Here is a 12,752-nt window from a genome sequence, read left to right on the forward strand (position 1 = left end):
CAGGTACGAAAGAGCTCCAGTGAGACCCTTTGCTTTCTGCAGTTCTGCTCCAGCCTTGGTCTGACTGCTTCCCATTCTTTACTCACTTTCTCTACTTCTTTCTCACTTCTCTACTTTCTTTCTTCCACATTCTCTACTTGGTCTTGGGAATGTCTGACCCCAAGGAGCTAGTTGTGCAAATCCATATACTCTTTCAGGTGTCTAGATTCTGAAAGGCATCTGAGCCCTGCCCCATGAGATCTCCCCTATGAGGCTGGCTCACTGCCTTTTCAATGCATCCACTGTCCTGACCTGGCAAACAAGCCAGGTCCTCAAGTGCCTCCCCGCACAGTTTTCAGGGAGGCTTCCTGAAAAAGTGGTCTACATGCCAAGCCCAGCTTCATCAGAATCACCCAGAAAGCAGATCCCTAGGCCCAACCCCCAGAAATTCTGATTCAGTGAACTGAGTGGGACACAGGAGTTTGTGCTGTTGTGTAAGCGTTCATGGTAATTCTGTTGTGCAGCCGTATTTGGAACCACAACCTCCTCTCTACCCTCACTGGCCATTGTCACTGGGGTTCTGCTCTCACCTCGTAGCTGATGTTACTCTGTCAAGTGTCTACATGATTGCCTTCCAGGCAAGAAGTCCGGTGGACCTTTAAAAGTCCTGGGCTCATTTGAGTTCTCTGAAACATGTGACACAGATGACAATGCTCTCCATCTTTGTACCCTCTCCTGCCTTGGTTCCGCGGCCACCACTGCTGGTGGTTTCTGCCTGTTTCTTAGCCTTCTTTAAAAGGCTAACATGTTCTAAATGTTCCCCATAGCCTTCTTCTTGACTCTCCCTGTGAGCTCAGCCACATTCCTAAGTTTAATTTGCACTTACACACGCATGGCTTTCAGTTTTGTTACCCTTCCAGACCTCTATGTTCCATACATCCCACCATTGCACAGGACGTTTCCATGTGGGGTTTGTGGTGGAGACTGTTAACTGGCCCCCAGCATCCATTCTTTCCTTCTTCTGTTTAGTAATAAAGACTCCCGAGTTCTAAGTGGGCACATGACACCAAGCTATAAGGTCTATTTTCCAGCCTCCCTTGAAGTATGGCCACATGACTGAGGCTGAGTCGGTGGGACGCAAGGGGAAGTGATATGTGCTACTTTGGGCCACTTTCTTAAAGATGACCTCTTTGCCATGGGCTTCACCTTGCCCTTTCCCAATGGTTGAGAGCAGTCATTGCTGCAGTCGTGGATCCAGAGATGGAGGTTTCATTTTGAAAAGGCCAGAGTCAATCTCTTCTGACTTCAGTAAGAGGGAAATAAACATTTCTTTTATTTAAAACTCTGACTTGGGGATCTTTTTGTTATGGCAGCTTAGCCCATATGTTTACTAAAGCCGTATTCCATGAGCACCTCAAACCAAAGAGCCCAAAACTAAAAACACCTTCTTTCCCCAAACCAGCTAGCTAATGGCCTGTCTCCTTTGTAAAAGGAAATGACTGGGGACAGATAAGTGAGGTCCAAGTAGAAGGCTGAATACCAGGCAGCAGATGTTGGCCAATCTAAAGGTCAGCTTGACTGAGGAAAATTGTATGGAAATATGTAAGCAGGTTCAACCAAGGTCTCTCTGGCCATTTGTCAAACGTACCTGCTCTTGGTTGAGCTGACGACAGACATTGGGTGGTTGATGTCATCCTTTACCACCATGATGTTGTTCTGGGGGTAGAGCAGAGAGAACAGGTTGGCAGCCCCTCACACTAAACTCATTTTGCGCCCTCACTCTTCCAGCCCTCCAGGCCCCTCAGAAAAGGCGCCGCGTCCCAGAGCTACACCAGCAGGGAGGTGGAGGACTCACTTTGTATTTGCGGAGTATCGAGGAGTGATTCATGATTCGGTCTGTGTCGGCTGCATCCCGAGGCACCACGACGATCCCAAAGTCCCCAACAATCACCTCCATCTGAAGAAACGGGGGGAGAGAGAGAGCACCTTTTGGTGAGACTGTGACTCCAAACCCCTACCAAGCAACTACTTAACAGGGTGGAGACACCTTCCATGCGGAACCCCAAGCTTTAGTCCCAAACTTGCCCTCTCAGCCCTGTCAGTCAGTTCTTTCAAGTACCAACCCATAGCAGTGTTAGTGGAATGACTGGAAACTTCGCCTGGCACACAGAAGACACTTATAAATACCTCGAGAATGAATGAATAAATGTGCCCCTGCATGTCTGGGCAAGATCCCTCCAATCCTAAGCCTTCTGTTGAGTTCACAAGGCTGAAGAATAACACGAATGATGCATAGTCCTTATCTGGCAGACACCCTCGTGAGCAACACAGACCCTGTTGCCCAGCAAGCAGATCCCAGCCCCCAGCTGGACTACTGGGAGGGGCTGGAATGCTGCCTGGGCCCAGCCATGTCAAAGCTGCTGCGAGACTCCAGGGCAGGGAAGGACTGTGAAGGCATCAGTGTGCGCACAGGCAGTGAAAGGAGCAAGGTTATTAACGGGGCGCCTGGGAGGTCTGCCTCTGAGAGAATCTTGCTGCTATGATGAGAAATGAAACCTTTTTGTTTAAAAATAACATTTTTTTTTCCTGATTGTGGACACAATACAAGCTTGGGAAACTCAAAGGAAAAAAAAATCAATCACAATCACACAATCCAGATAATTGCTGTTAACATAGTGTATTTCTGTGCAGTGTTTTTCTCTCTACGAATGTGTATATATCCGCAATTGGATTAAACTGCAAAATTAATCATTTTACCTGCATGTTTTTCATTTAGCGTTATATTGTGGGCATTTTCTCACATCATTAAAAATTATTTAAAAATATTAAGTTTTAACAATCTGTATATTTCATTGTCTGACTGTACTACGATATGCTGTGATATGTTAAACCAATCTTGTATCATAGAAAGTGTACAGTTACTTCTGATTTTTGCCACTTATACATAACACTTTGTTGAAGATCTTTATCCATGAATCTTTTACCACGTCTGATTATTTCCTTAGGATAGGAAGCAAAATAATTGGTTAGAAGGGTATAAACTGGACAAATTTCAGGCTCTTGAGACACAGCACCAAGTTGCTTTCTGGAAACTCATGCCAATTTTTGTTTTCAAAGAGCCTGAAAGTTATGGCATTTAATAGACTTGGATCTAGCCTGGGCATATTACTGTTTAGATCTTGCCAATTAAGCATCCCAGAGGGAGGGAGAAGAGGGGCAGAGCCAGGTGGCGTCTAAGCTGTGCAGCTCATTAAGCAAGCTTGCTCTGGTGGCAAGGGACCCAGGTTTCTCCTCATAATTCTCCAAACAAGTGCCACAAAAACAGGCATTATGGAGCACTGTAGCCGCTTCTTTTCTATCAGATTTCCGTACCAGCAGAGTTTGACTTCCAAGTCTGACTCATTGATTATACGTGTGTGTGCGTGTGTGTGCACGTGCACGCCCTTGGGTATTTCCATTCACCTTTACCCTACTTTTCCCATTGCTTACAACTGGAGCTAGAGTTGCAACTGGAACTCTGATGTTGCTGAAATAAAAAGTTGGTTGAAGGTGCCCTAGGAGGGAACTTGTGGAGAGAAGTTAAGGCTAGGTATGAAATATCAGAGCCCCCACTGGGTCATGCCGTTCGGAAAATACAGAGCATTACACAACATGCTGCATCCATCCGTGGTGTTCAGATCAGGTAAACTGGCACCAAGTGTTTGTCCTGTAAACCAGGAATGTTAGGGAGAGGCGGGGCAGGGAGCGGGAGGGAGATCCAGTTCCTCCGCCACAGCTGTTAGAACACTGCACTGGGAGTCACTACTCAGAAGGTAACCTAAGGTGCCGGTTCTCAAACGTGGCTGCAGATTAGAATCACCAGAGGAGCCTTTAAAACTCTCAAAGCCCAACTTACACCCAAGATCAATTAAATCAGAATCTCTGGGAATGGGACCCAGGCACGATCAATAGAGTTTAAAATTCTCCAGGTGATTCCAATATGCAACCAAGCTTGAGAACCAGAGGTCTAAGTGTTGAATTAAAACTCCAGGGCATTTGGTAGGCTAGAGAAAGAGCTAGGAAAGAGAAGAGAGGGGAGGGGTGGGGAAGGGAGAGAAAGGGAGGAGTTTCCATCCAAGCTGGTATACACAGAGATTCCTCAACGGCCTGGTTATGTAGATGTTTCAGGGTATCTGGTGTACATTGCATAATGTAGGGTCTGCCTTCAATTTGATTCTGAACCTTGATGGATGTTTCATATATGATGCGGGAAATAACGGTGTTATTTAAAGTGAGCGTTCTAGTTTAAAGCACGAAAATGATGGCTCAGAGTGGCAGTCAGGCCTCATGGGGGAATCGCCCTATGGGTGACATTAGTGCAGCTGCTGCTTTCCACTTAGGAACTAATGATCTGAGCACCCAATCAATAACAGTGCCAGGTGGCTCAGTGGGTGACAAGCAGATGGAGACCTTGCTACTTGAGATGTTTTCCTTTTCCAGAAACAGGTGACAGACTTGCCCCCTGGGGATCACAGATGGGGCAAGAGAGACAGAGTCTATGAGACAAGACAGCTTTACCACATCCGAGCAGCATCTCTGGAGGGGTTTGGACCAGACACTGCAGACTTTTTCTGCTTCTTTGGCCAGACCCTAGGGCATAGGCCTGATTTTTATGCTGGAGGGTGTTTACGAGGGTGTGTGTTTGGGGTGGGAGGGATGCACTCAGTCCCATAGGTACCCATCTCCCTCCAGGGGCTTAGCTGTCCTTCCCACTCCCACCCCTACATCCTGTCTTCTGTCTTCACCCAGCCCCCAGGACAACACCCTCTCCTGATTGTCCTCCTGTGTCACCAGGAGTGGTTCTTTCTCATCTCCATGACCTTGAACCATTGGAGTCCCCCAGCCTCAGTCCTTGGACCTCCTTTTCTTTTCTATCTATACTCACACCTTTAATGATTTCATTCAATTTCAAAACTTTAAAGACACATTGAAGGCTCCCAAATGAGTACCTCCAGCATAGACTTCTCAAACTTCAGACTCATATATCCAGCGGCCTTTTCAACATGCCCACTTGGATGGGACATCTCAAACCTAAAATGTCCATGAGCCCCTGAACCCTCTGACACCAATCAATCAATCAATCAATCAACTCCCCCCTCGCCCAAAAAAATGCTTTTCCTATAGTCTTTTTCGTTTTAGTAAATGGGACCTCTCTTGCAATTGCTCAGTCCACAGCTTTGGCATCTTCCCTGATTCTTCTCTTTCTCTCAGATCCCACAGTCAATTTAGAAGCTAACCCAGTTGACTCTGTCTTCAAAATAAATCCAAGAATCTGCTAATTTTTCCCCATTTTCATCACTTCTATCCTGGTCCAAGCCTCCTTTGGTAGGTTAAATAATGGCCCCGGAAGATATCTAGGTCCTAACCCCTGGAACGTGTGAACATAACATTATGTGGGAAAAGAGACTTTGCAGATGTGATTAAACCGAAGATCCTGAAATCATCCGGAATAATCTAGGTGGACCCTAATACAACCACAAGTGTCCTTACGAGAGGGAGAGTTAACCGAAGAGAGAAGACGACATGCAGACAGAGCAGAGAGAGATTTGAAGATGCCATCCCGTTGGCCTTAAAGATGGAAGAAGGGGCTATGAGCCAAGGAACGAAACAAATGCAGCTCTAGAAGCCGGAAAAGGCAAGGAAACAGATTCTCGCGTAGAGCCTCTGGAAGGAACGTGGCCTTGCCAAGAACAGTTTTGGCCCAGTGAAACCTGCTTTGGACTTCTGGCTTCCAGAAGCATAAGAGAATAAATTCGTGTGGTTTCCAGCCACTGAGTTTGCAACAACAGAAAACTAATTCACCTCCGTCACCTCTCACTTGGATTGCTCTGGTCTCCCTGTTTTTCTCTTACCTTTTTCAGTCAATTCCCAACAGCCAGATCGTTAATGTAAAAATATAAGTCAAGTTATGTCCTCCTTGGCTCAAAAGACTTCAATTAAGTATCACTTCTCAGTGAGATCTTCTCTGGCCATGCTATTTCGACCTGCATCCCCGTGCGCATAGACCCCGCACCCCCACACCCTCACAGTCCTTACCCGCTTCTGGGCTTCCCATTCCTCCTTAGCACTTATCTCTATCTAACACCTTGTATATTTTCTTTGTGTAAGCTTATTTTTGCCTCTTCCTCTCCTATAAAGGTCAATTCCATGAGGGCAAGGATTTCTGTGTGTTTTGTTTATTGCCGTGTGTCTAAGCAAAAAGGAGCTGGCACATCATAGATGCTCAGTAGGTGCTGCTGGATAAGTGATTCCTGCGGTCTTCTCTGGGCAGTTATCATCAAGGCATTAACTAGTACACTCTCCCTGTCTCAGGACGTGGAGGGAAGCCCATCGTACCTACCGGGAGCTCTGAGAGACCCAAGGAAGTACTAAAGATAGATTTTCAGGTCTCTATGACAGGCAAGGGTGATCTTACTTTTGGAAACTCACGTTCCCAAACTTGATCTGATTGGTTGGCAGAATCACCTGGAGGAGCTTTAAAAACAACAACAACAAAAACAGCAGACCCCCAGACTTCACCCCAGGGATTTGATACAACATGTTCTATGACGGGCTGGAGCCTCTCTCTTTGCAAAGCTCCCTAATCCTTCTGATGTGCACCCACCTGTGGGAAATTGTTGCTTTAAATCACATAGGCAGTTGCCTAAGCTGCTAATGTTCTGGCTTGGTTTGGGATGAGGTCAAAATGAGAGAGCTGTGGGACGAGCACTTTTGGGGATTCCAGTAAAAATGAGGACATCCACCCTGTGCCCTGGGGAGTGCGGGTAGTTAGGGCAGACATCTGACCCCGGCAAATAGAGGGTTACTCAGCCTCTCCCTGCCTATGGAGCCTACAGGAGTGTGCCCAGGCACCTGGAACAAAGCTCTTATTCCAGCCAGAGGGGTCCAACCGCTCGTGTCTTCATGAAGAGTTCTCTGTAGGTCTTGCCTTGGAGGTAGGGAGGTGAGTGCGTGAGTGGTCAATGCAGCAGAGCTGTCCTGATTGACAAGTCCCTCTCCGGGTGGTGCCCAACATGACCTCACACTGCCACACCGCAGTCAGCAGGATTGGGGTACAATCTTCTCTCCCCCACAGCACACAGTGGCCCTCTGGCTGGCGTCGTGTCTCAGAGGTGGGGGTCTGGGACATTCATCCTGCTTCAATTTCCTGCTCACAGGCACAGCTTTGATCATATCTTTTCATCTTCTGGTCAAAGGCTCCCCAGGGGAGGCCAGGGTGGGGATGGGGAGAGGAAGTGGGAGGTGGCAGACACTGCTTCCCCAAACGTGGGGAATCTGAGGGAAGGATATGAGACATGTCGAGGCAGGAAGCAACTCGGCCTTGGGAGAGAGAACACTCGTGACGATCCAGGCGGCAAATCCCTTGGAAGGAATGTGAATTATCATTACTCCTCCAGGAGGCTGAATTTCAAGACCTGCCCTGCTGGATTTCAGGGATGCTTTGGGTGGGAGATGCTCTGTGCTCTTAGCCAGGCACTTTCCTGGGCACCAGGGACAGAGGGGTGAGCAAGACAGATATGGCTTCACTCTTGGATCAAACACTATCTAGTGGGAGAAATTAAACAATGGTTAACTATCTTATTTCAAATGGATGGCTATGAAGGACAAGGGCAGGTTACTATTAAGGGACCAATATCTTGTAGTGGTTAATGTCTTATGGGTAACTGGCAAAAGTTTGGGCCATATCTCAGGGTGGAGGCAAATAATCTTATGGGCTGAACTCCTCCAACCAAGCTGTTCCCAGGTACCCTTTTACATTCAAAAACTTTCATTGAGTGTATATGGCAATCTAGGCACTTTCCAGGTGTTTCCTAAAAAGACAGGCAAGTTTAATGTGCTCACAGAGCTCCCCTTCTAGTAGGGTGAGATCATAAACAAATAAATATATACAAGAAAACACCAGGTGGAGCTAAGTACAATATTGAATATAAAACAAAATGACTTTTGAGATGAAACCTAAAGGACAAGGGGCCAGACATAGGGATACCTGGGGAAGAGTATTCCCAATGAGGCCACAACTATTGCAAAGGCCCTGAGGTGTGAAAAACTGCTGAAATAAAGAAACCAGGTGGAACTGCAGCACAGAGGGGTGCAAGAAGTAGACAAGGACCAGATCATGATAAAGATGGGGTTCCATTCCAATTGCAAAAAGAACCCAGCAGAGTGTTTTAAATAGAGGGCATGACTTCCATTAGGAACAGGATCCAACTGATGTTCACTTATCCAGGCAACCTAACTGGTAAGAGCCTCTGAAGGATCATTCTGAGATCAGAGTTCAGAATCCTGCCCGTCTCCCACCAACAATGCTTTTTTCTCAAGGTACAGTACATGAGTTACTTGGCCCACTTGTGTTTCTTTTCCAGATGAGGATATTCAGGGATGAACATGGAGGGGAAGAAACATTTATTTAGGGACCTGCTATGCACCAGGCACAGTACTAGCAGCTTTATTTATTAGTACATTTAATCCTTGCAAAACTATCTTCTGAGACATGTGCCTCAGTTCCCATTTCATAGATGGGGAAACCCAGATTCAGCGAGATTTAGTAACTAGTCCAAGTTGCACAGCTAGTAAGTGCATTCGAACCCACTCTGGTCTGCTTTAAAGGTTCTTTCCTTCACATCACATCTCTTTTAGATTCATTTTTAAGATTCATGTTTTAATGACTTGAAAATTTTTGGTTTGAAAATATATTCTATCTTATTTTTTCTCCTATCATGAGGCCTATCATGGGCTAAGGCCTCAGTTCATTGCTCTATATCGCCCCCTGGAGTATATAATTTTGTATACTACTTCTGAGTGGATTAAAAAAGATGAAAGGAGGGAGCGTCCAGCAGAAGACACATGGTCCGTTGGTGAGGAGCTTCTAAAACGTGCTCTACCCGTTTTACTAAAGACTCTTCTACCCCGGTTCTGGCCCCTGCTCCTCTCTGGAGGGAAGGCCGGGCAGAGGCTAGTGTGGTCAGAAGTGAGAAGGTGGGAATGCATTTCCAGGATGCTCTCAGTGCAAATAAATGAAGGATCCTTCAGAGGGGTTTCCCAGAGGAAGTCATCCCCACCCCCATTTCCAATCTGACTGGGGGTGTGGGAAGGCAGAGGATTCCAGACTCAAGGCAAAAGCCTGAAAACCAAGCCAACAGTGTCTTTCACACGAGAACCAAAATCTCCCATAGGCGAGCCTCCTTCCCCGGAGCCTGTAAATTCGGCATCAGGCTTATCAGTGCGGGGGCCTAATCCCAGGGTGGAAGTGTCCATTGGGCTTCCTGGCTGGGGCTGGACTGTCTGATAAAAACCATCTGAGCCTGAAAAGCCAAATGTTTGTCTTTGCTCCATTTGTCCTGGAGCCCTGGGATTTCTTCTGGAGAGCAGAGTGCCCCAGGCTCTTCCTCTGTTTATTTTCTTTGGTTGTTTTCCCATAGTTGGTGGATGTAGGAAGCAGTTAGCCCATGGATGGTTGGCTGGAAAAATGTGGGATACAGCCAATTAGAGCCAGCCTGTGGAATGTTGGGCTTTGAGAAGAGCAAAGAGAAAGAAAAAGAAAAAAAGAAAAACCAATTTCCTCATTGGCCCATGTCTGGTGCCTAATGCTCCACCTTTACATTTTCATGCCTTTGGGTTAAATATTGACCCTTGCTCATTTAAAATGCAAATACCATTTGAGAGCAGCTAATTCATTTAATCATTAAACTTAATGATTTTGCCTGCTTGCTCAAAAATCAAAATCTTCCCAAATAAAGACCAAGATAAACCTTCTATTTCATGCTGCCAGAACCACCTCCCCAGAAGGGCTTGTTCCCACCCCTGGGTCTTTTAGAGCCTCCTCTTTGCCCCAAAAGCCCTTCTCTTTCCACCACCTAACCCAATCCTGCCCATCATTCAAAGTCCAGCTCATGAGCCGCCTCCTCCCTCGTGGCCTGCTGTGAATTACACACAGCATTCTTCTCCCTCATCTGTCTTATCTGGGTTAGGGATCTGAAGCCTTGTACAAAGTCCAGCTCTGCTATTCAACAGCTACGTGATCTTGGACAAGTCACAATCCACGTGACCCCTGGTTTCCATACCTGTGTTTGGGAACAGAGATTCACCTCACAGGACTGTTCCAGGGGTTAACCGAGATAATCCATGAGAACAATTCGAAGTGTTTATTGTCTGTCTTCCCTACTAGAAAATAAAGTGTACACGGTGGGGAACTTCGCCCATTTCGTTTTCTTTCTTCCTCCCTGGAACAGGGTCTGGCACGTGATAGGTAATCAATATTTTTAAATCAATGAATGAATAACAGCGAACATTTATTGAGTGCTTACTGGGTTGAGAAAGCCTTCTAAACTTTTTACATGTTTTGTCTTTAATATAAACAACTAGTATGATAAAAAGTAAGATATTTTTAGACGGCAGGTGCCTCAAGGGCTAATTACATGCTTATGTTCCTGCTGGGCACTCAGTAAGTATTAGTCGAAAGACGAATTGAAGGAAAGAACAGTTGAATCAGAATTGATTTGCCAGACTGCCTTCCATTATAATATGATGGGCAAAGCAGCTGACAGTATACGACCTTAGTCAAGGGGTCTTGTTGGGGGGAGGGTAGTGAGTATAAAAGTTTCCTGCTTCACAAATCTGTCCATGGCTGACTCTTTAGCCTTTGACCTTGATTTCCCACACATTTTAGATCTTGGTCCAAGCCTGGATATTGCATTGGTGCTGGTGTCAGGATGCAGCACAACAAAGATCAGGTCTCCTGGGGGAGACTAGTTCCCTAATAAAAAATCCAGGAATGGGATGGACCAGTGGGGCTGGGTCCTGATCTCAAAGGGCCGATCCGGGAACCCGGATCTTGTCCTTAGGAATCAAGAATGAAAATGCCAACTGGCAGGCCACACAAACAGCTCTTTTGTATTCCCTGGAGAGAAATGATGAATATGTACGGAATTTTCTCTCCATGGAATGTAAGGGGGAAGGGGTGTGTCACTGGTCAGAATTCACTGTGGGTTAATGGATCTTTGTGCCTAATAGGAAATGCCCAAGGGATGAGATTGGGTCAGGGTGGGGTTGTCCCTTTAGTTGTGTAACTAGATTTCTGGATGGAGAGCATTGGTTCAGGAATCCAAAGCGAAAGAAAGCAAGACTGACTAAGCGGAGAGTTTGTGGCTGTGCCAGAAAAGGCCTTGGCAGTCCTGCTGTAGTGCAGGCTGTCTCAGCTGCTTCCCAGCCTGGGTGGGACCGACCCTGCTCCACAGCCCCCTTTGAGCTTTCTCTACAGAGGGGTGGAGAGGCTCCTATTTCTCCCCAGACCTGTTTGATCTAGTAGCTTCTCTCCTGCCCTGTTTCTGAGGATTCTGGAAAAGATGTGGGAGGCTAGAATGCAGAGTTACGGTGCCCTGACTCCCCACCTCCTGTGCCCAGTCATGGGCAGAGTCAGGGCTTTGAGCTCACGGTCACTGAACAGAGGTCTGTGGCCAACAAGTATCACTTGGGATGCCAAGTAATAAAGAGATGTGTTCTGACAACGGGTTGAATGAATGCATGAAACCTGGTGTAGAAGCAGGTCTCACGTACCTCATCCCTGGTAATGTCATAGTTTGGAAACAAAATCTCTAGAACGGGCTGCTTCTAGGCAAACCCTAGATGGTAGAATTTTCTAGTAGAATAAGCAGGGATGACCCTGTACCCAGTTTTGAAAGAAAGACCTTCCTTTTCTAGTCCTTGAGACACAACTTTCCCTAAATAAGGACAGTGGAATAATTCATTGAGTTCTTAACTAGCTTCCTTCTCCTTATATCCCCTTTTGCCCAGCTCCGATTTCTAGCAGAGAACAAGACCCTTTAGGAGATGAATTTCCATGGTAGAAAACAGAACATTTTGAAGTTAATGGCTTTAAACTCACTGAAGAGATTTCACTAGATGTCCCTAGGAGAGGAGAGAAAATAGGGGAGATACCTTCAGAATAAAAAGAAGAGGTTCCGCTGTCCCCTCCGCACACATACTAGAAAGAAGCTAGACATCTGTGGCCCCTGCCCCCTCCTCCCTCCCAGACAGCATCCCGGGGGCAAAGCCTCAGAAGAAAAGGGGGCCTGGTGATCAGAGGTGAGTGGGGCCCAGCACTGGGCTTCCAGACTCAGCCAGGAGTTCTGTGTCCCAGGTGGGTGTGGAACAGAGTGCCACCAACCTCAAGGGACCATGAGGACCATGAGGGATGTCTATGGGGACCCTGGTGAACTGATTTTCATGTTCAGGGCATACAAGAGCCTCTCAGTTTCTGCTAGCCAGTAATGACTGAGACTAACTTCCCATCATCCCTATAGGACAGAGATTTGGAGAAGAATTTTAATTTGATTTAAATAAATGAAATGTGATATTTCTGGCACACCTCTGTTTGGGCTGCGATTCACACTCATTCTATAAGGAAACAGCTCCTTGATTTTTTGGTGCCTCTACCTCAGACGCCATGATTCTAAGGACCCCACAGATTGACTGTGGGTTGAATCAGGGGACTAAGTAGTAGGCTGGCAGAGTGCGAAGGGAGAGCTTTAGGCTCTAGAAAGCCCTCTGGAGCCTGAGGGTCGGCTTCACCCAAGTCCCCTGCTGCCTGTGCTGTGGACTGGAATTCTCACCACCCTGGACAGATGCAGCGTCCCCACTGGCTTAGAACTGTCGTGCCCTCTGGGAATAGCCAGGCTGGGTGCCCCGGGTCCCCAGGGTGACCCACCATCCTGGTTGGTCAAGTGGGAACATGGTCG

The 12,752-nt window shown here is 46.8% G+C and overlaps 1 protein-coding gene across 1 annotated transcript in view; it reads right to left on the bottom strand.

Annotated features, from left to right (window-relative positions):
* NMNAT2 (nicotinamide nucleotide adenylyltransferase 2) overlaps positions 1 to 12,752 on the bottom strand; it is a 138,489-nt gene that overhangs the window by 4,887 nt on the left and 120,850 nt on the right. Inside the window, exons 9-10 of the mRNA XM_070590987.1 lie at positions 1,835 to 1,936; positions 1,628 to 1,695 (exon numbers count right to left, since the gene is read on the bottom strand). Of these exons, the coding sequence (XP_070447088.1) occupies positions 1,628 to 1,695; positions 1,835 to 1,936 (170 nt within the window). The remainder of the gene's footprint in view (positions 1 to 1,627; positions 1,696 to 1,834; positions 1,937 to 12,752) is intronic.

The sequence above is a fragment of the Equus przewalskii genome, chromosome 23 (genome assembly GCF_037783145.1).
Source record: "Equus przewalskii isolate Varuska chromosome 23, EquPr2, whole genome shotgun sequence".
Classification (NCBI taxonomy): domain Eukaryota; kingdom Metazoa; phylum Chordata; class Mammalia; order Perissodactyla; family Equidae; genus Equus; species Equus przewalskii.